The sequence below is a fragment of the Theropithecus gelada genome, chromosome 8 (genome assembly GCF_003255815.1).
Source record: "Theropithecus gelada isolate Dixy chromosome 8, Tgel_1.0, whole genome shotgun sequence".
In the NCBI taxonomy this organism is placed as follows: Eukaryota; Metazoa; Chordata; class Mammalia; order Primates; family Cercopithecidae; genus Theropithecus; species Theropithecus gelada.
This window is the reverse complement of record NC_037676.1, coordinates 97,268,776-97,295,981: the sequence shown is the minus strand read 5'-3', so window position 1 is coordinate 97,295,981 and position 27,206 is coordinate 97,268,776. Positions and strand designations below refer to the sequence as shown.

General features: G+C 43.3%; 2 protein-coding genes across 6 annotated transcripts in view; one reads left to right on the top strand and one right to left on the bottom strand.

Annotated features, from left to right (window-relative positions):
• The window catches only part of NDUFAF6 (NADH:ubiquinone oxidoreductase complex assembly factor 6), a 165,202-nt gene that overhangs the window by 111,066 nt on the left and 26,930 nt on the right, over positions 1-27,206 (bottom strand). The gene's annotated exons all lie outside the window — the stretch shown is intronic.
• TP53INP1 (tumor protein p53 inducible nuclear protein 1) lies at positions 597-24,890 on the top strand. 3 transcript variants are annotated; one of them, XM_025393399.1, is made up of 5 exons: positions 597-1,723; positions 9,806-10,066; positions 10,671-11,034; positions 18,752-18,789; positions 20,122-24,890. In XM_025393399.1, exons 2-4 carry the CDS (start codon positions 9,955-9,957, stop codon positions 18,771-18,773), a joined length of 498 nt encoding a protein of 165 aa, XP_025249184.1. In that variant the 5' UTR covers positions 597-1,723; positions 9,806-9,954; the 3' UTR covers positions 18,774-18,789; positions 20,122-24,890. The 3 variants fall into 3 exon arrangements, with proteins under 3 accessions (XP_025249184.1, XP_025249182.1, XP_025249183.1); XM_025393397.1 differs by lacking the exon at positions 18,752-18,789; XM_025393398.1 differs by lacking the exons at positions 597-1,723; positions 18,752-18,789 and having other exon boundaries at positions 9,707-10,066.

The following is a 27,206-nucleotide window of genomic DNA, read 5'->3' as shown; positions in this document are numbered from 1 at the left end:
ATAAACCTTGTCAAACTGGAAAAAGGTAGGCCTTTTTCTTTTTAAAAATCAGCCCCTTGTAATTGTCATACCTTGATTCTGAATGTGGAGATGGCCTCTTCAATGGATTCCTAGGGAGAAACAAGAGATCATAGGGCTCCTACCTCAGCATTTGGGAGAAAATATTAGAATGAGCCTGATTTGCAAAAACCTAAAATCCAAAGCATGTTCAAGTCTGTAAGACTATCTAGATCACAGTTTTAGCTCTTTCTCCCAAGACAAGGTCCAATGACCATCATATTTCGATCATTACTCCTTGGTGTCTGACAATTCTCTGCACTGCAATTTACATCCTTTAAAACCAGTACTGTTGGAAATGGACTGACTATGTTGTGAGGGTCAGAATATGAGTGTCTTTCAGATACTGTAATGTGACAGGAATCCCTCGAGGGTTGCTATACAGTTCACCCCGGGTCACAGAACTACATCCCGGTCCAAACAGTATCCACATTAGAGCTAATAGGCATCAACGTCACTCACCTGCCTTTGCCAGACAGTTAATCCACCTATATGTGGACAGAGCCTTGGTTTGGAAAACACGTTCATGCCCACTGTCTCACTCTCTTGTCACTATAAATAACCTGGTGAGTTGGCAGGCCCGGCGTGAATGCCCACACTTTGCAGGTATGCAAACAGAACAGAGGGCTAAGTTCCCTGGGTCACATGAGAGCTGGGCTGCAGCGCCTGGGGAGGCGGCCGTTCCCGCCAGGTGCGCTTGTTGTCCGCTGGAGCAGAGGCCCCCGAGCCTGCTGACCTCTCTGCCTTCAGGCCTGGTCTCGCAGTCCCTTGTGCCTCGTCTATAGGCAGGCGGAATCCAGAGCGTACAGCAAGCCCGGCCAGCTCTTGGTGGCGGTTTCTACAGCAGGTGGGGCCTGGCTCCGTGACTGAATGGCCTCCATCCCTCTATCTGGGGCCCAGCAGCGGCCCCCTCCCAGCACCCTGGCTGCACATCGAACCCTAGGCAGGCCACGTGGGGCTCCCGGAGGCGTTAGCCCCAGCCCTCCCAGGATTCTTAATGTTCCTCTCACAGCAGAAAACGTTCTGCGCCCTTTGTGCCTCAAACCCTCGACCCCTCACTCGGCCAGAAGGGTCGCTGAGGGGGAGCTCCTCCTCTGCCCTTCCAGTCGCCGGCCGGTTCTTCCTAGCCCGCCTGCTACGCGCCCCGCTCCCGCTGGCTCCCGGGAAGCCGGCCCCGGCCCCAGCGCTTCCCTCCCAGGCCTAGCCCCACTCTCCCACCCTTCCGCTCGCCCAGGCCTCCACGCTCGGCTCTCGGTTTTTGTTGCCCGGGCTTGTTTCGGAGCTGAGCGCGCCGCCGGCCGGGCGCCAGGTCACGTGCGTTGGTGACAACCTCTTGCAGGGCGGCCCCGGGGCCCCCGCGCCGCCGATTGGTGGGGCCCGGCCTGGCGCGGCCCGGGGCGGGGCAGCGGGGCCGGACGGCGGGCGGAGCGGCCGATCAGCTGTTGCGAGCGCTGCACAACAACAAAAGGACTTGGACTGACCGGCCTGGGTGCAGCGACTCGAGGGCTGGAGTCGGCCCAGCGCCTGCCGTCCGGGGACCTGAGCGAGGGGAAGTGCAGCCCGGCCCCACCGCAGCTACCTCAGCAGTCCCGCGCCACCCGCGTCCTTCCCCGCCTAGCCGGCGGCCGCCCCCTTCCCCGCGCAGCCCCGCACGGCCCGGGCCCACGTAAGTGCCGGGGGACGGGCGGGCGTCCAGGGCCGCCTCGCTGCCAGTTGGGGCGGCAGCGCTGCCCGCTCCCGACCCCGGCGGGGCTGGCCGCGCGCTCTGCCTTGGAGCGCCGGTTGCGCTTCGAACCTCCTCGCTGCCTCCCCTGGTCGCCGCCGGGCCCGGCCGCCCACCCCGTCGGTTGGTCCTCGGCGGCCCCCGGGGCCCAGAGCGCGAACGGAGGCTGACAGAGGCAGCGACGGCGGCGCGGACAAGGGCCCGGCCTGGCCCCGGCGCTGGGCGGCGGTTGGGTGTTTGGTCTCTACCTCCTCCCCCGAGCGTGGCCTGTTTTCTTGGCCGCGGCGGGACCTCCTCCTCTCACTCCTCCTCACTCCCCTCCACTCCTCCTCCTCCGCCTGCGCTCGGCCGTTGGATGGGGCCGCCCGCTCGGCATTCGGCGTCAGGGCTCCCGCGGCCACCTCCGGGACGCATCTCCCGAGACAGAGGCGGTTGGGCTTGTGGCCCGGCGCTCTGTCCTGGCCCTGCCATCCTGTCCCCCGCGCTCCAGAGGCCCTGCGGCTACGGGGAACCTGCTGCGTGACCCGGTCACCGGCCCCCGCCTGTCCGCGGCCTGTCCCTTGACCGGGCTTGATCTCACTCTTCGCTACCTGCCTTTGCACCTGTGGAAAGAGTACTCTCCTTGGCCCTTAACATTGAGATCCTTTGAATCGCTCACGCTTACTGAGCGCTGAGTATGTGCCATATACTATGTTTTATTGCCCCAGTTGATTCTCATAACCCTATGTGAAATAGGCCCAGCTATCTTACACATAGGAAACCCAAGGCACAGAGAGATTAAGTTGCTCAAGGCCACACAACCAATTAATAAAAGGAAATGGTGTTTGTATTTCACAGTGGCAGCCGAATTTTACCTGGAGAGCCTTTGTTTTGCTTGTATTTCCTGATTATATCTGCTCAGTAGGTTAATTCCAATTCAGAACGGATTAAGGAAGAGCCTCTTTACAACTGTGACTCCCAAGGACTTGGGCACATTGCTAAAAGAGCCTTTTCTGAATGCACAATAGTTTTGGGAAAAGGGGGGAAAATGCGACCCTTGGGGTCATTGAACAGAAGTCATAATCAGTTCCCCCAAGATACTGAAATCACCAGCTTGGTAATTGAAACACATTTTCATTTGCAGATGTGGAAAGCACTGGGAAGCTTTTAAGTCGCAATCAATGTAATTCTGAACTGGCAGCATAATTTTAAAAGGCCCCTGCCTGGAACCAGGACCTTACTAATTTCTGTGACCAAGGACTTGTTTTCTCATCCTATCTTTTGTTCTTTTCTGCCATTGCTTCCTCCGATGTCTGGTTTCAAAATTCAAGATTATCAGGCTGTGAATTACCACTTACTCTTGTCTTTGTCCACTGTCTTTTAGCCTTCAGGGCAGGCAGGGGTGCATCCCTAGGGAAATAACCTCCCTTGCATACTAGTTGAACAGACTTCATATAAGTTGAACAAGCAAAGACAACTTTCTTGGCCTGGGTTTTTCTGCAGTTCAAAATCCATTTTAAATTACTTGAATCTAGTCTTCATATAAGTGGAACAAGCAGCGATAACTTTCTTGGCTTGGTTTTTCTCCAGTTCAAAACCCATTTTAAATTACTAGAATCTGCATGTTTTTAAAATAGTGGAAGAGGGTGGGATAAAAAGAAGGAATTCTGAGGCTGCTTTTCAATGACGGTACGTTTAGCCACCTGATTTCCTGAAACTGTGAAGGAGCCACAACTGTACACAGATTTAGAAGTTAGATCATCAAACTTGCGGTCTTTTTTTTTTTTTTTTTTTTTTTTTGATGTTTTTTGGAGCCGCCTACTGGCAGCCAAAACTAACTGAAAGGGGCTGTTTTCTGAAGTTCAGAGACCCACAGTTGAGACTAGGAGCCTAAAAGAGCATGTGTAGGGAAAACAAGGAATTGGAATCAGATGGATTTTTGCCCTAATGCTGACTCCACCCCAACCAACTCCGTCACTTTTGAACAAGTTAGTTAATTCCTCAGCCTGCTCTGTCACTTTTGAACAAGTTAATTCCTCAGCCTGGGTTTCCTCACCAGTAAAATGGGACAAATAAGTACTTCAAGGCCCCATTACATACAATAAGCATTCTGTAAATTGTAGCTAATTATTAAGTAGACGTTTTATGGATAAACTCAAATGCAGCAATGCCGAATGACTTGTTGACAGTCTCACAACTGGCTTTGAATGAACTTGTAGTTAATATTTACTCAGGTCTGCTATTCTAAGTAGTATACACTTAATCCTTACACTGGCACTGTGAAGTAGGTATTATAACTGTCATTCCCATGTTAAGAATGAGAAAACAGACACCAAGATGTTAGTAAATATCCTGAATTCACATAGGTTGCATGTAGCAGAGCCAAGATTTCAAACGGAGCAGGCGAACTCCATGGCCTGTCTTTTTTTTTTTCTTTTTTTTTCGAGACGGGTCTTACTCTGTTGACCAGGCTGGAGTGTAGTGGTGGGATCATAACTTACTGCAGCTTCAAACTCATGGGCTCAAGCGATCCTCCTACCTCAGCCTCCCGGGTAGCTGGGACTACATGTGCATACCACCACACCCAGCTAATTTATTTTTTGTAGAGATGGGGTCTTGCTTTGTTGCCCAGGCTGGTCTTGAACTCCTGGCTTAAAGTGATCCTGCTGCCTTGGCCTCCCAAAGCGCTGGGATTATAGACATGAGCCACTGCGCCCAGCCTCAGAGCCAGTCTTTAAGTACCACAACATACTGCCTCTTGGTGGGCTACCTATCTTAAAAGTGAGAAAATAAATTATGCTAACAAGATCTTCCAAACTAGCAGTTTCTTTTGTAAGTGGTCAAACTAGAATGCTTTTCCCCATGAGTATTAGACTCAGTCAGCCACCTTTCTCTGCCTACAAAGCATCTCTACTCATGTAGTAATATGCAAACCATTGATGATAAAATGTTAAGTAACAGTGAGATACAAAACAGTGCATTCACAAGATAAAAAGAAACCTTATCTATAGAAGAAGAAAACAGAAGAAAAGGCACCAATATGTTAAGTGATGGGAACAAAGCAATGGAATAATACTTATTTTTCTTATTTTCTAGACTTTTTATAATGTCTTGTTCAGTTTATAATTAAAAAGACATAATTTATTTTTTAAAGGGAGGGATGGAGGTCTTTTGAGCCAAGCAGAACAGAGACAAAGCTGCCTTCTAGAAATGCTAGGCCCCAGACACTTTGTTTCTTTTCTGTATTTGGGGGTTCTTTGCTGGGGAAACTGCTGGGCTGAGGCTGGTTAAAGCTGAAAGCTTGCAGGTGCCTTAAAGAACAACAGCGCTACTCCACCTAACCTGCTTTGCTTCACCTCTTTGCTGAATTCCAGAACTGTATTTGTAAGTTTGTCCTCTTAGGACACATACTTTCTCTGGAATTTTTATTTTCGTTCTATGATTGCCCTAGTGTTGTGAATATTAGTGATGATCTGGAGAGGAGAGGAGTCTAAAGCTCTACTTTTCCATTTACCTCCACGTAGAACCAGCCCGATTGACAGCCTCCATCCCTGGGCAGGAGCCAAGGGCAACAGTAGCAGTGACTGGGCAGGGATAGTCTCTGGGTCATCAGTAGGAAGGTAGACCTTTAAGATTTTTTCTAGAACTGCCCTGTTCAACAGAAATAAATAATGTGAGCCATATGTATGTTTGAATTTTCTAGTAGCCATATTAAAAAAGGAAAAAGAAACTGGTGAAGTTAATTTTATTAATGTATTTAATAATACTAAAATTATTTTTTCAACATGTAATCAATATAAAAACTGCATTTTGGGGGGGGTACTAAGTCTTTGAAATACACTCTAGTGTGTATTTTACACATAGAGCACATCTCAATTCAGATACAAAGTTTTCATTTGAACTACTTGCTCTATATTTAGACATAAAATTTATAGGTGAAAAAGTGGATTAATGCACGCTAACTGTTCCAAACATACTTGAAAGTTTTCAGAAAACTAAACTATCAGCTTTTAAGTTTAACTAGATTAAACTTAGTAAATGGATTAACTAGTAGAACGAAAAATGCAGTTTCTCGATGATACTAGTCACATTTCAAGTGTTCATTTACACAATGTGCCTGGTGGCTACCTCAATGGACAGTTTTAGCAATGCTGGGAGGGTCTCTCCAATAGCTCCTTGCCTTTTGTGACACCTGTGGGAAGCAGGGCCAGGGGAACTTGGCTTTGCTAGTTAAACCAGCCTCACTTTTTTGTGCTAGAAGTTTGTGGGGAAAGAGAGTGAAACGAGGTGATTCAGCACAGTCTCCCTATTTTCCCAATGGTGAGACTGAAGCTCAGAAGGGCCAGTTTAGCTCCAGCCACCTGTGGTAGAGCCACAGCCAGAACTGCTGCTGTGGATGACCAGGCCCCTTTCACCCTCCCCGGGAACTCCATTCTGTGTTCTTCCCACGGGTGTCAGCAGATGTGCCATGTAAACACCAGCAGTAGCTTGGGTGAGATGAAGGACGAGCTCCTCCTTCACTTGGCTGGGCTTCTCAACACTCTATTGCCCAAGGTTGGTTGTCCTTGCAGAGATATGGGACATCTGGAGGCAGCCTCTGACTTTGGGAAACCAAAAGAGCACTGACTTGTACTGCTCCCTAGAAAGCTCCTCCAGAGAAGCCTTTCCTGTAGCTGACTTGCTATTTGTGTATATTCCAGGCAGAAGCTGCCTTCCTGGGTTTGGAGCTGTGGCCAGAGGGGGCAATTTGCATGTGGGAACCCAGCAGCTGCCAGAACTGCAGTGGCCCCAGCAATGTTTTCGGCCTTATAGCTGCCAGTTATCTGACCTGGGCCCCAGTGCCTTACTCTCATGCAGCATCACAGGTAGGGGATAAGGCATTCATTCATGATGAGCAAAGGTTCCCCTGTGTGGTTCTCCCCTCCCAGTGTCTTTAGCTGATTCAGGGCTAGAGTCCAGCACTATGCTGGAGAATTGGGCTTATTCTCTCAACTGGTTCAGCAGATACAGAATTGTACGTGGGGCCAATATCTGCCTCCACAATTTAAAATAAAATGGAGGAAGAATTTTGAAAATATGTTTTTCCCTCCTAGCATGTATCCTCAAAAATACATCAGACCTTATGATAACTCATTTTGGGATATAACTGTCACACCACAGCGGGTCAAACAAACAAACCATACAGCCCACTTTTCTTCTGATTTCTCTTACATAGAGCATAAAGCTAACTTTGAATTCTGCTATAGCTCCAGCCTTCATGATTTGGCCGTGTTGCTTTCCAGAAGGTTTCAGGAAGACTGGTTATGCAAGTGACACTTCCTGTTTACCCATTTTTAATCATTAATGGCTGAAGAAGATGAATTGTGACCACAAAGTGTTCTAATGTCATTTATTTGAAATGTTTTACTTGTGTAGTAGTGTGCCAAACACTGGTAGCAGTCCAGTTTACACACAACAAACTGAACCAGGAATCTCAGCTACAGATCCCAACTACTTTTACAGCTAAAGATTACTTTTGAAAGTGAACTGTCAGGAGCCTGAAGTTGTAGATTCAAGGCTGATGCTTGTGATAAAAAGAGGTGGTGATTAGTGAGGTGCATTTCTTCAGCCCTGGCTGATCTCATCCATATATATAACTTTTTTTTTTTTGAGACAAGGTCTCGCTGTGTCACTCACATTGGAGTACAGTGGCACAATCATAGCTTACTGCAGCCTTGAACCTGGACTCGGGATCCTCCCACCTCAGCCTCCCAAGTAGCTAGGACTACAGGTGCACACCACTGCACCTGGCTAATTTTTAAAATTTTTTTGTAGAAACAGGTTCTTATTTTGTTGCCCAGGCTGGTCTCCAACTCCTAAGCACAAGCATTCCTCTGGCCTCGGCCTCCCGAAATGCTAGGATTGCAGACATGAGCCTCCACACATAGCCTCATCCATTCCTATGCTTTTTATCACCGTCTTTGTGTCAACAGCTCCCAAATCTGTGCCCCTAGCTGAGACAACACTCCTGAACTCCAAAGCTCTATATCCCGCTGCCTGCTGGACATCTCCAGCTGCATTATTTTGCATATTCCTCCAATTTACCATTTTCGAAATGCCTTATCTGTGCTTTCTGCAGTATTCATTCCTATTTCCCTAAATGGTTCCACCATCCCCTCAGTAGGCCAAGCCAGAAACCTGGGTCTTTGACTTTTCCCTTCCCCTTTTCCTGGCTTACAAGGCTCTGCAGGACCTGGTTCCTGCTCAGCTCCCCTAGCCTGCTCTTGTGACCCTCCCTCTGCACCTTGAGTGGTACTGAAGGTGCCACATCCTCACTCATGCGCAGGCTTCCATAGTGTTCCTTTGCCCCATTCCTCCATTAGTGACCTCAGCCACTCGAGAAAAGTCATTTATTGCAGGTGTCCACCCAGGTGGCCTGGAGAACACCAAATACTTCTTCCATGGCATTCATCACACTGGATTGTTAAACTGGTGGGAGGGCCCTTTTCACAGCTGTCTCCCCTGTGCCCAGCACTGTACCTGATGCATAACAGGTACTCAGTAAATACTAGACTAATAGTTGACCTGGACTGAGGACTTTATTCTAAGTATTTTGCTAAGTCCGTTGTCTTTAACAAGAGTAGGATCAGGGAGACTGTCTAGTAGGCGGTTTTGACAAAGTCTCAGACAACAGTTTGGCTTAAACTAGGATGAGAGTGGCGGAGGGAAGCAGATTCGAGCTGCCTGTGCTGCTGGGGTTGACGGGACTTGCTGATGGTTGGGATGGGGGTGGGTAGGAGGGAGCAAAAGGCGTGCAGGTGCGGTGGCTCACGCCTGTAATACCAGCACTTTGGGAGGCTGAGGCAGGCGGATCACAAGGTCAGGAGATCGAGACCGTCCTGGCCAACACAGTGAAACCCCGTCTCTACTAAAAATTGCAAAAAAAAAATTAGCCGGGCGTGGTGGAGGGTGCCTGTAGTCCCAGCTACTCAGGAGGCTGAGGCAGGAGAATGATGTGAATCTGGGAGGCGGAGCTTGCAGTGAGCCGAGATCGCCCCACTGCACTCCAGCCTGGGCGACAGAGCAAGACTACGTCTCAAAAAAAAAAAAAGGCATGAAGGCTGACTTGCTAGAGTGTTTGGCCTAAATAATTGCCAGTTGCTGCTGCTTCCTGAGAAAGGGATGAAAGGCAGTGTATATGAATAAGTTTGTGGGGAAAAAATTAAAAGCTATCTTTTAATTTTGGTATGTGTCTGGTTTGATATGCCCATCAGGTTGCCAGGTAGAAATGGATAAATAAATCTAGAACTCTGGAATAGGATTAAGCAAGCCTGGAGTTTCTCATTTAGAACTCACCAGAACTCCCTAAGGTAGGAGCTGTTGCCAACTGAAGTCACATAACTTCCTAACTCAAACAGCAAGTAAGCAGTCAGCCAGGGTTTGAATGCAGGTGGCTGACCTCAGCACCCACCTGCTGAGCTGCCACATAGGAAGCGTGTTTCCAGTTCTAGGTTTGGCCAAGCTTAGTTCTCTGCAGTGTAAATTTTTTCATGCCAGCTGTAGGAATTTAGAAGGTCTGGGCTTACAGATTTTAAGTGTAATCAGGTATGCTTACAGTTATAGACAAGAAGTACAGAGTAGAAGAGAAAATGAGCCAGAGGAGGGTGAGGGCCTGGCATAATGGTGATCACCAGGCACTGTTGCTGGGACTTCTGGGCAGTTGAATAACATATACCAAGACTGTTAGTATCTACAATTTGCTCATCTGCTTGCAGAAAAGTTTGAAGGATATTATTCAAATTCATCCCTTATTATAAAAGCATAGATATGAAAAAGAACCAACTCTTTCCCTTTTATTTCACATTTTAAGATATTTATAGGTTGAATTTGAGTATTTACAAAACATTATGTTGCATTTCTTGTGTTTGACTCCTGCAGAAAGGGAATAGCTGTAGAATGTAGGCCAAGGTATATGCTTTTTTCTAAGGGTATGTGTGTATGTGTACGTACTTATATACATATGTGTATGCTGATTTGAAATAACTTTCTTTTTATGTTTTATTTTAGGGATAATGACTCTTCTTGCTTTTCACCTAAGTTGATAAGCACCCTGTGCACTTTAATCTCCTGTCAGTACCATCAGGCCAACTGAAGACAAGGTTTTGAAATCTCAGCTGTAAAAGACATCCAGCCAAACTCTCAGTCTTGCCTTAACAATGTTCCAGAGGCTGAATAAAATGTTTGTGGGTGAAGTCAGTTCTTCCTCCAACCAAGAACCAGAATTCAGTGAGAAAGAAGATGATGAATGGATTCTTGTTGACTTCATAGGTAAGGTACACTTGGTTACTTGGTGGTTCATCTTCACAGTAAAAATGGAAACTTGCATCTCAGTTTTTGCATAAGAAAACCAGTAACTGAGGGTTTTTAAGCCTTAAAAGTAAGCAGGAGTTTGTCTTTAAAAAATTACAGGAAACCACCTGTGCTAGATAATGTCAGTGAAATTGACTGACATCAGTTTTTAGTTTTGCAACTCTTACAGATTGATTAGATCAAGGGCACTTCAATAGAAGACCCTTGTATTAGACAGGTAGTAACCCATCTGGCTCATTACACAGTTATTCAGCAGAATAGAAACAGTCTTAAAATCACTCCTGCAAAACCAACATAATCCATCCCATATAGTGACACACACACACACACACACACAATTTCTGTGCTCAGAAATAATTTTATAATCATATAGATGAATATAAATGGGTTTGTTTCTGAACTAAATAAAAGAAGATATGTGAGCATCAGCTAATAGTATCATTTCTTCTTTTTTCTGTGCTGTGAATTTGATGGGTGACTTTATAATGACTGCCCAATGTGATAATCATCCTGTGGGACTCTTCTACAACACACATGGATGGTAATATGGACTACAATCTAGATACTTGCACTGGCTTCTCAGCAGAAGAAGAAGAAGAAGAGGAGGAGGACATCAGTGAAGAGTCACCTACTGAGCACCCTTCAGTCTTTTCCTGTTTACCGGCATCTCTTGAGTGCTTGGCTGATACAAGTGATTCCTGCTTCCTCCAGTTTGAGTCATGTCCAATGGAGGAGAGCTGGTTTATCACCCCACCCCCGTGTTTTACTGCAGGTGGATTAACCACTATCAAGGTGGAAACGAGTCCTATGGAAAACCTTCTCATTGAACATCCCAGCATGTCTGTCTATGCTGTGCATAACTCCTGCCCTGGTCTCAGTGAGGCCACCTGTGGGACTGATGAATTACATAATCCAAGTAGTCCCAGGTACGTTACAAGTATTTTAACTCTCTGTAGGCAGTCCACTGAGCATGCATTTTGTCTCTAATTCAAACCTAAGTTATTAGAAGATGCAAAAGTAATTTTATTAGAGATTTATGAAAGCATGTGTGTGCACAGTACACAAGATGATCCGTAAGATAACTTGTTGACTGGTCATGGTGTCTCACACCTGTAATCCCAGCACTTTGGGAGGCCTAGGCAGGCAGATCACTTGAGCTCAGGAGTTCAGGACCACCGTAGGCAACATGGTGAAACCCCGTCTGCACAAAAAATAACAAAAAATTAGCCAGGTGTGGTGGTGCACACCTGTAGTCCTAGCTACTCAGGAGGCTGAGGTGGGAGGATGGCTTGAACCAGGAGGCAGAGGTTGCATTGAGCCAAGATTGTGCCACTGCACATCAGCCTGGGTGACAGAGCAAGACTCTCTCAAAAACAAAAACAAAAACTTGTTCATTTTCGATTTTTTAAGAAAGTTAGATGTAGCATGGCCCCAGTTATATAATAGCATTCTCATTTACAAAATTCTGCTACTGATTAGAAATAAGACTGGCATTTCTGCTAAGTATCTTAGAACATAACTCTGACTTTATAGACTGGATTATTTAGGGTATCAAATTCAACTAGAATATTATGTCTTAAAATTTATTTTCTTCCAAGTATTTCTAGCTACATCGCATCAAATGATGTAACCTTGAAAACCTTGTCTAAGAATTTAATGAACTCAGTTTCTTACTGCAGTACTCACACTGCACAGTCACCCAGTGCTTCTGACACCAGATGTGTGGGTTTTTTCCACACACCGCAGTCCTCCAGCAGTGGACACTCTCTAGTGTCCCATAGGTTGAAGGCTTAGTCCCAAAAGACTGCCTCCCATTTCCGATGCCAATCTCAAGCCCCCGGTTTTATTTATGCTTCTGACCAACCAGCTGTAAACTGGTGTTCCCATGACCCCTTCCTTGGGTTTGATTAATTTGCTAGAACATCTTATAGAACTTGGGAGAACATGTTTTCCGGTTTATTATAAAGGATAAAGATGAAGGGATGCATAAAGCAAGGCGTGTGGGGAGGGCATGGAGCTTCCATGTCCTTGGTGCACCCCACCCTCCAGGAAACTCCACATGTTAGCTCTCCAGAGGCTCCCTGAATCCAGTACTTTTGGGGTCTTATGGAGGCATCAGTACATCGGCATAATTGATTAAATCGTTGGCCATTGGTGACTGGCCTAACCTTCAGACCCTCTCCCCTCTCTGGAGTTTGAGGGGTGGGGCTAAAAGTCCCAACTCTAACTTGGTCTTTCTAGTGACCAAATCCCATCCTGAAGCTGTCTAGTTGCTGCCAACCACCAACTAATTAGCATGCACTTTCCATGTTGGAGGTTCCAAGGATTTTAGGAGTGGTATGCCAGGAGACTGACAAGACTGAATATATATTTTACAGTATATATATTTTACAGTCCAGCCTCAGTCTTCAAACTTGGATTCCTTACAACAAAAGGATATGGAACTCAGAAACTACTGGCACAACACCGGAATCCCATTCAGTCTATAATTCATTACATCCGTCATTGTATTGTATGAGCATGTCTCCCAGGGCGAGGCCACTCAGGTTTGCAGGTTTATTGATCTTGTTGGTTTCCAAAAGCAGAAATGGTTTTGGCAAACATGTAGCTTCACCCTTTCAGGCATCTGGTATACCTGAGCTTAAAGACAATGTCATCTTTTTCTCTGAGCCTGTTTCAAGGTATTAATATGATGAATTGATCCCAGTCATAACCTATTTTTTTTTTTTTTTTTTTTTTTTTTTTTTTTTTTTTTTTTTTTTTTGAGATGGAGTCTCGCGCTCTGTCACCTAGGCTGGAGTGCAGTGGCGCGATCTCGGCTCACTGCAAGCTCCGCCTCCCAGGTTCAGGCCATTCTCCTGCCTCAGCCTCCGAGTAGCTGGGACTACAGGCGCCCGCCACCACGCCCGGCTAGTTTTTTGTATTTTTAGTAGAGACGGGGTTTCACCATGTTAGCCAGGATGGTCTCGATCTCCTGACCTCGTGATCCGCCCGCCTCGGCCTCCCAAAGTGCTGGGATTACAGGCTTGAGCCACCGCGCCCGGCCTTATAACCTATTTATTCATTCTTTTATCCTCTTTTTCTTCATTTATACCCAAACTTTTCCATCTCTGGAAGGGATGTTAGGTTTAGCCACTGTGCTGGTCTAGATTGCAGGTAGCAATACTAGTTTAGCAAGTACCTCTCCCTCAGTCCACTCCCATTCAGATAGAGTAAGGTGACATAGGTACAAAATTAGTGGGCTGTTTTTACCACCAGACAATATAGCTGCGTTCATTGTTGACTCCAGTTTTGCAAGATGGGGTGTAGGTAACCCCATAAGGGCCTTAGGACTTTTGACATGAGGTTTAAAAACATAATTACAGCTTCTTGCTCAGGAACCATCCCTGCTTCCAGTACTTGTAGTTACAGCACTGGTCCTAGGACCATTGCATCTGGTAGAGGGAAAAAAAATGAGGTGATGTGGGAAAGAAAAAAAAAGTTAAAACCATTATACTAGCACACTCAACCCTTGGCTAGAATTGCATAAGTCATACCAGCATCCTCCCTATCCCTTCTTCCTCATATCACCAGAAAAACAGGAAAATCTTGTGGGGACAACCAGCCCTTCATTCTTTTATCCCCCCATTTTGTTTTTGGGTTTTTTGGGGTTTTTTTGTTTTGTTTTGTTTTGTTTTTTTGAGATGGAGTCTCACTCTGTCGCCCAGGCTGGAGGGCAGTGGCAGGATCTCAGCTCATCGCAACCTCCGCCTCCCAGGTTCAAGTGATTCTCCTTTCTCAGCCTCCCAAGTAGCTGGGATTACAGGCACTCGTCCCCATACTTGGGTAATATTTGTACTTTTAGTAGAAAGGGGGTGTCACCATATTGGCCAGGCTGCTCTCGAACTCCTGACCTTTGGTGATCCACTGCCTCTGCCTCCCAGAGTGCTTTTGGGCATTATGGGCTATATAGTGTGTCCTTTGGTTTGAAGAAATGACAGTCAACTATCTACATCCATGCAGTATCTTCTGTTCTGGGTTTTTTATGGCACTCTGAGCATTTGCATCTTCTACTGGGTAAGTAAAGCCCACTCCAGAGACTGTCTCTTCTTCTCAAGACCCATTTGTAGCTTCCCAGGGATACCAGCACCAGTCTCACTTGTTGCTATGCTCAGGGCCTTCCCACCGGGGAATCTGCCCCTCATCAGTAGTCTGTCTCTTTTGCTGACTGGCAAAACGGTTCTCATTGGTATTTGTGCCTGAGAGGGTAGAAGAGGAATGTCTAGATGCAGCCCGTCTCTGCATTGCCTGAACCCAGGAGGGCACCTCCAGGGAGCACATGGGGATATATCTGCTTCCAGTCCCAGTCACCTTCCAAACCTGGAAGGGAGTTCTTCTGATGGCCATTGGCACATCCTAATGTACCCCTCAGATTTCCATAGGGTTGTGCTCCCTATGGAAGCCATCCCTTTAAAAGTCCAGGTTTTCATTGTGATTCTGCCTGACCATGTCCATTGGCCACTGCTCATGAGTCAGCAAAAACCCAAACCTAGGGGCTTCCGTCATCGCTAGGAAACCAGCGTGCAGTTCAACCCACAGAGCCGATTTGTTTTTACCTCCTTTGATCAAAGTAGCATCCTTCCAAACAGGATGCTGTCTGTTCACCTTGGAACTGCCATGCACAACCAAGCAGCTCTTTGTCAGTCAGTTGAGAGCTACTAGCACTGTGGAATCCAGCTCCTCACACAGTTCCAGAGTCAGTCCAAGGTGGAGAGAGGCTCCCTGCTTGTGGGTGTGTCCTCCTTACATTCCCTACGTAACATGATCCTGTATAAACCATTTCCATTTTTTATGGAACTCTTCTGGGCACTGCCCTCCCAATTAGTGTTTCTCTGATATCACCAAAGACAGCATAGGTATTTCAGGTTTCAAGATCATTTTATGTCCTTCAGTCATAGGGGTAGCGTCAATTAATGTCCTTTAGCGAGGGATTAAATGCCTCTCATGTGGAAATTCTCTAGTGCAAAGTGCCAGTAGTTGTTACTGAGAGGTGCTCACAGTCTTTTGCCATAAGCGCCAGTTTCCCTTCCACATAAGACTATCAGACAGATAATTTGTCCCTACCACCAATCCAGCTTCTACTATACACTATGTGGACCTGGGCAGTGCTGTTCGTCCCCATTTAGCATGTCCAGTTAATATTGTCATGAAGGGCAGATTTACATGCGTTTTGTTTTACAGTACTAGGTAGGGGAAGTGTGTCTCCAGCCAGACATATCCATTCTCATAAAACATTTAGGTAAAGGGGATAAAACTTCTTTACGTAAAGCTCACTTAAACATCCTAACTTTCATAATCCTATCAACACTTGCATTTTTATGTTCTCCAATCTAATTGTAGCCTGAATCAGGGCTTTACCAATGGATCTTGATACCACAGCACATGGAGCTCCCATACCAAGGAGTCCCAGGAATTTATCTTCACCACCCCCAACCATTTTGCCCACTTGTATAGGAGAGGCCTTCGGTTCCCAGCAGAGACAGAAATAGATCCTTGCCCATTTGTCAGTCATTATCTTGATTAATCAATCTGTCTATTGCCCCAAGCAATTGTTGGTTACTTTTCTTGTAATCTCTGCCTTCTGGCTTTTTAAGTTTCCCCAAATTTAGAGACATTATGTGACCTTTGTCCAGAGAATATATCCAGGAAATATCTGAGATTGTTCCCACCCACTAAAGTAAACCCCATTACCCTGTTAATTAGCTGAAAGTCCCACTGTCCTATTGTGTACCTTAGTGGAATGTTTCCTGTTAAAGTATTTTGGGAATGTTGGCATTCCCTGTCTTAGGTGGAGGGTCCAGGTGGATTTGGATCCTTGGAGCAGTTCAGAATATCCCTATTGTTAGTGTTGTCATGTCCAGGCTCTGACTCTACTAAGAAAAGTATTGTATCTATTATATCTGTCTGTCTGTCTAGCTCTCTCCCTATCTACTGTTTCCTGTTTTCCAGATATAAACAAACCCTAGGCAGCACATTAATTTGTTAACTTTACCAGAGTTTGCTATACTCTCAAGTCTTAATATTATAGATGATTTTACATATTTCATTTCATTTTGCTTGTACCAAAATGAAAACAACTTTCTTGTATGTTATATGATGCCAGGCTATATCCTAGGTAAGGTCTTGGGTGGGGAATGTTACTTTAACTGGCACTGTATTCAGTGCTACAAGTTTATTAAGAGGCGTTTCAGGCATTCCAACAAAAATTTAAAATACAACTTTTTGGAGTTGCTATTAATTGCTTTAGAGGTGCTTCAGATTCCTTTCTTGAAAATTCTTTCCTCCTGATTCTGATTTTACCTCTGAGGAATGCCACTCAAGAATTTATAATTAGGCCAGGCACAGTGGCTTACACCTGTAATCCCAGCAGTTTGGGAGGCTGGTGTGGGCGGATCACAAGGTCAGAAGTCCAAGACCCAGCCTGTCCAACATGGCGAAACCCCATCTTAAAAATACAAAAATTAGCCAGGCGTGCTGGTGGGCACCTGTACTCCCAGCTGCTAGGGAGGCTGAGGCAGGAGAATTGCTTGAACCCAGGAGGCGGAGGTTGCAGTGAGCTGAGATCACACCACACTGCGCTCCAGCCTGGGTGACAAAACAAGGCTCTGTCTCAAAAAAAAAAAAACAATTTATAATAATTAGTCACTTTAAACTTACTGGCATTTGTATGTTTACTTTTCAGTGTTTTGTATGTGTAGTCAGCAGCTTTGCAAAGAATTTACTACAGAAACAGTACAGATGCAATGTAAACCATTAGAAAATACAAATATGCAAAAATTGGAAATGACATTTTCATGACCCAGAGATGAATACTTTTAACAACCTAGAGTATATCCTTCCAGATTGTGTGGTTTTTTTTCTGTGCCTGTATGTACACATAAACTTTTAACCTAAATGGCAACGTGCCATATATATATATATATATATATATATATTTTTTTTTTTTTTTTTTTTTTTGAGACAGAGTTTCACTCTTGTTGCCCAGGCTGGAGCACAATGGTGTGATCTTGACTCACTGCAACCTCCGCCTCCCGGGTTCAAGCAATTCTCCTGCCTCAGCCTCCTGAGTAGCTGGGATTACAGGAACACACCACCATGCCTGGCTAATTTTTGTATTTTTAGTAGAGATGTGGTTTCACCATGTTGGCCAGGCTAGTCTTGAACTCCTGACCTCATGATCCGCCCGCCTTGGCCTCCCAAAGTGCTGGGATTACAGGCGTGAGGCACCATGCCCAGCAGTATAGTTTTTTTGTTTTGTTTTGTTTTTGAGACAGGGTCTTGCTCTGTTACCCAGGTTGGAAAGCAGTAGTGTGATGTCAGCTCACTGCAACCTCTGCCTCCCAGATTCAAGCAATTCTCATGCCTCACCCTCCCAAGTAGCTGGGACTACAGGTGTGCACCACCACACCTGGCTAATGTTGTGTTTTTAGTAGAGACAAGGTTTTACCATGTTGACTAGGCTGGTCTCAAACTCCTGACCTCAGGTGAGCCACCTGTCTTGGCCTCCCAAAGTGCTGGGATTACAGGTATGAGCCACTGTGCCCGGCCCATATATACTATTTTATAAACTACTTATTTAGGCAATGATCTCCACCATTTTGTTTCAGTAGATTTCTTCTTCTTCCTTCCTTCTTCTTCCTTCCTTTTCAAGGTTGTTATGGGTTTCTAGTTTTGGTACAGTGAGAATGTTGTTTTTGTATCTTGTTTGTCTTTGCATTCATATATGACAGTTATAACATATAGGGATAAATACGTACTTTTCCATATATAAAGGATCAAAAGAAGGCACTGAATTTTATTTATTTATTTTAACACGGAGTCTCACCCTGTCGCCCAGGCTGGATTGCAGTGGCGCGATCTCAGCTCACTGCAACCTCCACACTGGGTTCAGGTGATCCTCCTGCCTCAGCCTGCCGAGTAACTGGGATTACAGGCACGTGCCACCATCTCCAGCTAATTTTTTGTATTTTTAGTAGAGATGGGGTTTCACCATGTTGGCCAGGCTGGTCTTCAACTCCTGACCTCAAGTGATCCGCCCACCTTGACCTTCCAAAGTTCTGGGATTACAGGCATGAGCCATTATGCCTGGCCAGAATGCACTGAATTTTATGTGAATCCTTTCTGCATACAGGAAATTCCTGTAAATTATTACAGTTTTAAAATAGTAACTATGATTTTTTTTAACATCCTTATTTTGGGATTTGAAATTCTTACAAGGAAGTCTTGCTAAATCAAGATGGAAATCAGGTGTTACCAAAATTAGGCTAGCTTTGTAGTAAATGTTTTCTTAGCAGGAAATAAATCATGTCTTTCAGACGTCAAATTGCTTCAATTGTGTCTGTCATTGGGGATATTAGCATAAAGCACAGAAAATTGAGGTGCTTTGTAATTATAGTGGGATTCGGGGTATACGTTTCATTGCATTTTAGCCTTTATAAATACTGCTTTTGAAGGTTTTACATGTTATCTTAAGTACATGTATGTGCCTTTAATGGCACATAGTAAACCAGTTTTAATAAAAGTTGACCACGTCCTAATAGTAAAGTTACAATAGCATTTTAAATCTTACTAGTGATTTAATAGTTCACCATTTAACATTTGTAGGGCCAGGAAAAGCTGCTTATAAGACTCACGGGCACAGAGTAAGTATATTCACTTTGAGACTGTGTGATATATGTATGCATAGGGAGGCAAAGGACCCAAATGCTGACCTTTTAAAAATGACTTTTTTTTTTTTTTTTTTGAGAGGGAGTCTCACTCTGTCACTCAGGCTGGAGTGCAATGGTGCGATCTCAGCTCATGGCAGCCTCCGCCCCCCAGATTCAAGTGATTCTCTTGTCTCAGTCTCCCAAGTAGCTGGGATTACAGGCTTGCATCACCACACCTGGCCAATTTTTGTATTTTTAGTAGAGATGGTGTTTCACCACGTTGGCCAGGCTGGTCTTGAACTCTATTAAGGTGATCCACTCGCCTTGGCCTCCCAAAGTGTTGAGATTACAAGAGTGAGCCACAGCGCCCAGCCTAAAAATAACTTTCTTTATATTAACTTTTTTTTCTATTAGTTTCTTAATGTGGCCTCTTAAAATTCTACTTTAAAAAAAGTTTGTATATACATATATATATGTAATAAAAGATAATAGTGTTTTCCTCAAGTGATTTTAGGCAGAATGTGTCACTGCCCTTCCTTTGTAAAATAACCCTTAAAAATCATAAAGCTCTTCATGTTACGTGTTGACATAGTTTATAGCAATCCCACTTGATTAGTTTTTTTATATGGAAAACATAATCATACTATGTATAGCCATATTTTAAGATTGTGTTATTCAAGAGTCTTATAATATTGCCATGTAAATACCATCTCAAAAGTGCCCTGTTGTGAGATAAAGAGATTTATTCTATAATAAGCTATAGCTTCTTATCTAGAAAAATGGTAAATGGGTAGAATTTCCATATTAAATAAAGATTTAAAGCATGTTTCCTGGAACATTTTACTTATAGACAGGAAATGTCTTGTGAAGGTATTGTGAGCACACTGCTTTATGATCAGTAAAATTTGGGAATTAAAATATTTTCCTTGTAAGATTATGGTAAGAATTAAAATACATATTTGCAAAAGAATTGGCAAATGCAGATATTCAATAAATGTTAGCTCCCCTCCCAGACAAGCTTATATAAATGTGTGTGCTCTGTAAATGAAATTCAAAGTATAAAGTGTATTTTTAGAAAACAGTCTACTTAGTGAGCCATCTGGGGCTTACATGGCATCTTTCTAGTAAGTAACAGTTGGCTCTCCTCTCCACCACTATCAGTCAGTGGGGTCACAGAATAATAAACTTGTCTGTCAGCCATGAAACACAAACTCTCATTCAGCCATAAACAAATTAGCTCGGCAAACTGAATTGCTAAGTAATTTTTCCAGTTTCGTTAATAACATACTCTGTTATTTAATACATCCCCACTTTTTTCTGTTTCAGAGTGGAAGCTCAAAATGAAATGGGGCAGCACATTCATTGTTATGTTGCAGCTCTTGCTGCTCATACAACTTTTCTGGAACAACCCAAGAGCTTTCGTCCTTCCCAGTGGATAAAAGAACATAGTGAAAGACAGTCTCTTAACAGAAATAGCCTTCGTCGCCAAAATCTTACCAGGGATTGCCACTCTCGGCAAGTCAAGCACAATGGCTGGGTTGTTCATCAGCCCTGCCCGCGTCAGTACAATTACTAAGAATTTTAAGTTTTATTGGTTGGTTTCTCTTGGTTTGTGCATATGTGTATGGATGTGTGTATATGTACAATGAAAGTGTTGTCTCTTTACAACCAATTGATAACCAATCACAGTTTTATCAGTGTATTTAGACACTATCTTGAAAACCAGATTTATATGCTGTGTATCACATAATGCCTTGCCTTTAACATTTACTTTTTTGTACACTTTTTCAGATTATTTCTGGAAACATATCAATATAATTACAGTGTTTTTTGTTTGGGGGTGTCTTTAAATCTATTAGGGTGTACATTAGTCAGCATTTTAAAGACATTTCTTCCCAAGTACGAGAATAGGCATCTTTCATTTTCATTTTATTTTGTATTAATCTTTTGAGCAAGCAAAAATTTATTCTCAGGGTCAGCTATACACTTTATTGACCAGTACTTGATAATCTCTCTGTATATGATGAATACATTTTTACACACTAATATGAGCATTAACAGGTGATAGTTGCCATGGATATAATGGAATTATGGCTAGACTTTCTTTTGAAAGAAAACGATGTATTCTGTGCGTATGGTTTTTCCCCAGATTAGTCATGCAGTTCATCTGGAATTCAGGTACATTAAGCTTTAGTGAAGAGTGCATTCAGTGATTCCAATGTGACTGCATGACGTGGTACAGACATTACAGGTGTTGTAGACAGAGGCACTTGTCCCGTGCAGAGGGATTAAATTAGACCTGTGAAATTTTATTTGGAAAAATTCATGTCTGTAACTAACCCATTAGTGCAGTATTTAATTTGTTACGATTCCTTCCTGCCAATTCTGCCCACTCCTCACCTTGCTCTCAACTATAAATTCGGAAATACTTGTCCAGGCACTTGAGTGACTTCGTATTTCTCTCTGCCCATGGGAAAAGAGATAGGCTTTATATTTCCACACAGAGTGAAAAATCCTCTGTCATGGAGCCTGTCCTGCCAAGTGGCAAGCAAGGGTGTGGGGGAATGTCTGCTGATGTCTTTCATGGTATCTGAGTGAAGAGTGACAGGTTGGCTCAACTTTTTTCTTTTTCTTTTTTAATTGCCTTGTAAGTATTCTTCCCTGCAGTCCAAATGACCTTTTTTTTTTTTTTTTTTTTAACTTCAGGCAAAATCTTTAACCACTCTGGCCTCTGTTTCCCCCACCAACAGGGGAGCAGTGACATTTACCTCCCTCACAGAGTCACTGTGAGGATTCTATACTGATTTGAAGTGGGGCTGTTCAGAACTGAACCTTGTAGGAAATTCCAAGGGCCTTTCTACTGAATCTGGTGATGGGGTGGGGCCGTGGCACTTTCTCTGCCACAGCTGTTCTTCACAGTGTTGGTGCTAATGAGGCCAGGGTGCAGGGTTCGATTCACACGTTGGCCAGTTAACTTAGAGAAAATCTATTTCCTTACCTCTAGCCAGTCACTTCCTTTTTCCGCAGTTGTGATGGGTTTTGCTGAGCCATCCACTCTGACTGATTTCCTCTGAAGTAAACACATTCACAATCCAAAGCAATTCTACTGACAGAAGTGTTGCCTACATAATCAAACAGCTTGTTTTTCCATCTCCTCTGCAACCCTAATTAAATGAGTACAGGTCTGTAAAATGTTTTCAAGGAGAAAAGCAGCATATACTTATGTGAAGTATTATATTTTTCAATAACCCTGTAGTGGCTTGATGCAGGGAACCCTGGGAGACTTTCAGGGAAGAGCTGTGCTCTTCTCTGACTAGACTAGAGCGTTTGGAGTGGAAGAGGTCAAATGTGTAGTTAGATGGAGGTTTTACATTGTTCTTCTACTGGCTATGATGAAGTGCCAGAATGTCTTCTTAGAACAAGAGTCTAGATCCCCCCTTTCTCCTTATTGCCCTTTCTGTTTTGACTTCCCCTTTATTTATTTGTGGTCTAATTAGGGGCCAAGTCTGTAAAGTTTTGTCAAAGTGAGTTAGAAGTTGTTTTCTTACCATTTGTGTTTACCAGAGTTGGGAGATAAGGTAGAGTTTCCATGAAGGTGTGTATGTTTTATACGATGTTTGTTATAGGGCCATGCATTGGTAACCTGAAAATAGACCAGCTTAATGTCTTCAGGATGTAAACCTCTGAATACACGGCGTCTCTTTTTCATACGTTGCATGTAAGTTGTTAGTACCTCACAAGCTACAGAAGTTCAGCCATTAGATTTTGTTTGGCAGCATGAACAGATTTGTGTATTAACTGCAATGGCCTTTTTTCCAGATTTCCTTATTGACTTTTTGTTTGCCTTATCTGGGGCTAGTTTTTTACGCTTTGTACCTAGAAAACAAAAAATTACATTCACTGGGCTTTTTTTCAAGGTTGGGATTACCACACCACCCGGAATATCATACTGTGGTTTCTGCCTAAAATTGGCACATGTAAGTGTTGAAGAAAATGGTTATATAATTCAGTTGAAACTCTTGGTCATTAGATGTTAGACATCTCCTGTGTGTAAGACACAAGGCCAACCACAACACAAAACGATGTTGACCTGTTAAGTATTCTCTGAAACACGGCCAAAATGCATTTTATTATGAGCTTTTTTTTTTTTTTGCTATTATAAATATTAGCGGTTTACAATGTGCTTTAGTCATATTTCTTTAAAATGCAAGCAGTGAGAAATAAGACCCCTCTGAATTAGTAGCTCTAAACTGTTAACATAGAATGTTACTTGGAAAAAGTCTGGAATACGTGGTGTACACAAGCATTGCTTCGTGAATGAGTTTCTTAGCTTTTACAGTGCACCATGTTTCTCAAAGTTTGTTTTTGTTGATAAAACATTTTATAATATATATCTTATGTTTATTTTTCTTCCTCAACTAATTGTGTACTGCACTGTAAGTGGAAAATTAGCCATCCATTATTTATCTTCTGTGGCAATGCATTTATATGGTTGATTGGGTGGGGAATTTTTTGCAGAAAGATGCACAGTGATTGGATTTTTGACTTCCTATCACAGGGACTTTTTAAGAAATATTAATTTCCTGTACATTTTTCCTATCCCCATGCAAACTGTTCCTGTTTACATACCTTCTCTGTTGTATCAGTACTTTGAGTGAGAAGACAGTTTATTTAAAACTTGAGCAGGCTGTTCAGCATTGTTTCTGCTTCTCAAATCTGTATAGTACACTGGTTTGTAATCATTATGTCTTCATTGAAATCCTTGCTACTTCTCTTTCTCCTCGATGAAATACATTATATATTATCTTTATGTACTCTTAAGAAAAACGAGCAAGGAAGAGTATCTTCATTATTCTCATTTGCTTTGAGTTGGAAACAAAAATATAAAGGACTCCAACTAGAAGATACTTACATTTAAATAGATTAGTGGGAAAAGTTTAAGAGTTTCCACGTATTAATTTTTGTTCTTTGAGTCAATTAAGAGACTGCTCCTTGTACTGGGAGACACTAGTATATGTTTGTAATGTTACTTTAAAATTATCTTTTTATTTTATAAGGCCCATAAATACTGGTTAAACTTGTTAAAAGTTGGGCTTCTATCTTGGATGGTTTCACTGCCATCAGCCATGCTGATATTTTAGAAATGGCATCTCTATCTACTTATTTTAATGCTTAAAATTATACATAAAATGCTTTATTTGGAAAACCTACATGATACAGTGGTGTCAGCCTTGCCATATATCAATTTCACTTGAAATTTGACACCAATTAAAGTGGTTTAAGGTGGAGAAAGAGGTACTGGAAAGCATGCAGAGAGGATATCTTTTATGTCCAACAGTATCCTTTGCAGGGGGGAGAGTTACTCTTGAAAGGCAGGCAGCTTAAGTGGACAATATTTTGTATATCATTGAGAATTTTCTTTATGACACTTTTAAAAATTGTGTAATTGTTAAATGTCCAGTTTTGCTCTGTTTTGCCTGAAGTTTTAATATTTGTTTTCTAGGTGAACCTCTGAAAACCAAACCAGTACCTGGGGAGGTTAGATGTGTGTTTCAGGCTTGGAGTGTATGAGTGGTTTTGCTTGTGTTTTGGTTGTGTTTTCCTCCAGAGATTTTGAACTTTTAATAATTGCATGTGTTATTTTTTTTTAAGTGGCTTTTTTTCAAGTAAAATTGTGAACATATTTTCTTTATAGGGGCAGGACATGAGTTATGGAGACTGAAGAGTATTGTAGACTGTACATGTGCCTTCTTAATGTGTTTCTGGACACACTTTTTTTTTTTCGTCAACTTGAAAATTCAAAAGGGACATTTGGTTAGGTTACTGTACATCAATCTATGCATAAATGGCAGCTTGTTTTCTTGAGCCACTGTCTAAACTTTTTGTTTTTATAGAAATTTTTTATACTGATTGGTTCATAGATGGTCAGTTTTGTACACAGACTGAACAATATAGCACTTTGCCAAAAATGAGTGTAGCATTGTTTAAACATTGTGTGTTAACACCTGTTCTTTGTAATTGGGTTGTGGTGCATTTTGCACTACCTGGAGTTACAGTTTTCAATCTGTCAGTAAATAAAATGTCCTTTAACTTCACACTTGCCAGATTCTTTTATTTTATCTTTATAGAGTCATTAATATTAAAAGGAGGTACAACTTACTGTTTAGTTTTGTTTGTCCAAAAGAGATGTTTAATATGCATTTTAAATATGTATTTAAAAGCTTGTATAAAATTCATATATTAAGGCTGGGCACGGTGGCTCATGCCTGTAATCCCAGCAATTTGGAAGGCCAAGGCAGGCAGATCACTTGAGGCCAGAAGTTTGAGACCAGCCAGGCCAACATGGCAAAGCCCTATCTCTACTAAAAATATGAAAATTAGCTGAGCAGGGTGGTGTGCATTTGTAGTCTCAGCTACTTGGGAGGCTGAGGCAGGAGAATCCCTTGAACCTGGGAGGCGGAGGTTGCGGTGAGCTGAGATTGCGCAGCTTGGGCAACAGAGCAAGACTCTGTCTCAAAAAAAAAAAAAAGAAAGATATTTTTTTTAACCTAAAATGAGGAATCACTTAAGTGAACAGGAATTGGAGGGTGATCCCCAACCAGTATCTTTCCCTCCAATCAATGTTTAAAAATATAGAATGTAATACACTGGTTCTTAGCCTTTTTAAAGCCAGGTGGATGAATTCCCAATGGATCTTCTCCCAAGTGAATGGAGATAGAATCTTATAGAAGTGTTTTAGGACAATATGGCCTTCCCTGATGCCATTGATACCCCTATTGTGGAGCTCTAGTTTAAACAGGCCAGTAAACATTCAGAATAATTGAACAGGAAGCCCAAAGAATAACTCCCATGTGAATGAATATTTGGGGCAGATCAGCATTCTACAACTGTAGCTTATTTAAAGACAGATTTTTATTATCTGAGTCTTTGCTGAAATGAAAAGATCAGGTGCCAGGGGTAAGAAGGAGTCACCCAAAGATGAAAATAAGGTCATGAACGTTGACTTGAGAAGATGCAGGTTGAAATGAAAGCCCCACTTTGGGCTGAGCATGATGGCTCATGCCTGTAATGCCAACACTTTGGGAGGCTGAGACAAATGGGTCACCTGAGGTCAGGAGTTCAAGACCAACCTGGCCAACATGGCAAAACCCCATCTCTACTAAAAATACAAAAATGAGCCAGGCATGGTGGCGCATGCCTGTTATCCCAGCTCCTCAGAAGACTGAGGCAGGAGAATTGCTTGAACTCAGGATGTGGAGGTTGCAGTGAGCCAAGATCGTGCCACTGCACTCCAGCCTGGGCAACAGAGTGAGACTATCTCAAAAAAAAAAAAAAAAAAACCCAAAACAAACCAAAACAAAAACAAAAACCCTACTCTGGAATGGCAGGGGAATGGCTGCAGCTGAGAAGACTGTTGCTAGGCCCACTTACAGAGTGTCCAGGGAATCTAGCAGCTTAATCAGGTCTCAAGGCAGTAACTGTATGGAGTCTAAAAGTGGGTAGTCAAATATGAAGGTGGCTTTTGGAGATGGGCACATCAAGGCTTCACAGTTTGATATGTGGCCTAAATTATCTTGCTCCTTTGCTGTGAATTTGTACAGACCACAAGGTTATAAATTGAAGCACTGTCTGCTGTAAATGCAAAATTGAAAAACCTAAATGCTATGCGTAGGAGATTAGTTGAATATATTGTAACACATCCCCACAACAGAGGTCAATGCAGCTTTTTTAAAAACTGAGGAAGGGGCCGGGTGCAGTGGCTCACGCATGTAATCCCAGCATTTTGGGAGGCCGAGGCGAGTGGATCACGAGGTCAGGAGTTTGAGACCAGCCTGGCCAACACAGTGTAACCCCATCTCTACTAAAAATGGAAAAATTAGCAGGGTGTGGTGGCTTGCGCCTGTAATCCCAGCTACTCAGGAGGCTGAGGCAGGAGTACTGCTTGAACCCGGGAGGCGGAGGTTGCAGTGAGCCAAGATTACACCTCTGCACTCCAGTGTGGGTGACGGAGTGAGAGTCTGCCTCAAAAAAAAATGCAGATTCTAATCCAGTAGGTCTGTTGTGTATGGGACCAGAGATTCTGCATTTCTAGCATGATATGCATGCTGCTAGCTCAAGAGCCATGAACAGCAAGGCCCTAACCCAGTGGTTCTCAAACTTCAGTGTGCACAATTTCCTGCAGGGCTTACTGAAACACATATTGGGCTGAATGCGGTGGCTCATGCCTGTGATTTGGGAGGCCGAGGTGGGCGGATCACGAGGTCAAGAGATCAAGAGATCAAGACCATCCTGGCTAACACAGTGAAACCCCGTCTCTACTTAAAAAAATACAAAAAATTAGCCGGGCGTGGTGGCACGTGCCTGTAGTCCCAGCTGCTTGGGAGGCTGAGGCAGGAGAATTGCCTGAACCT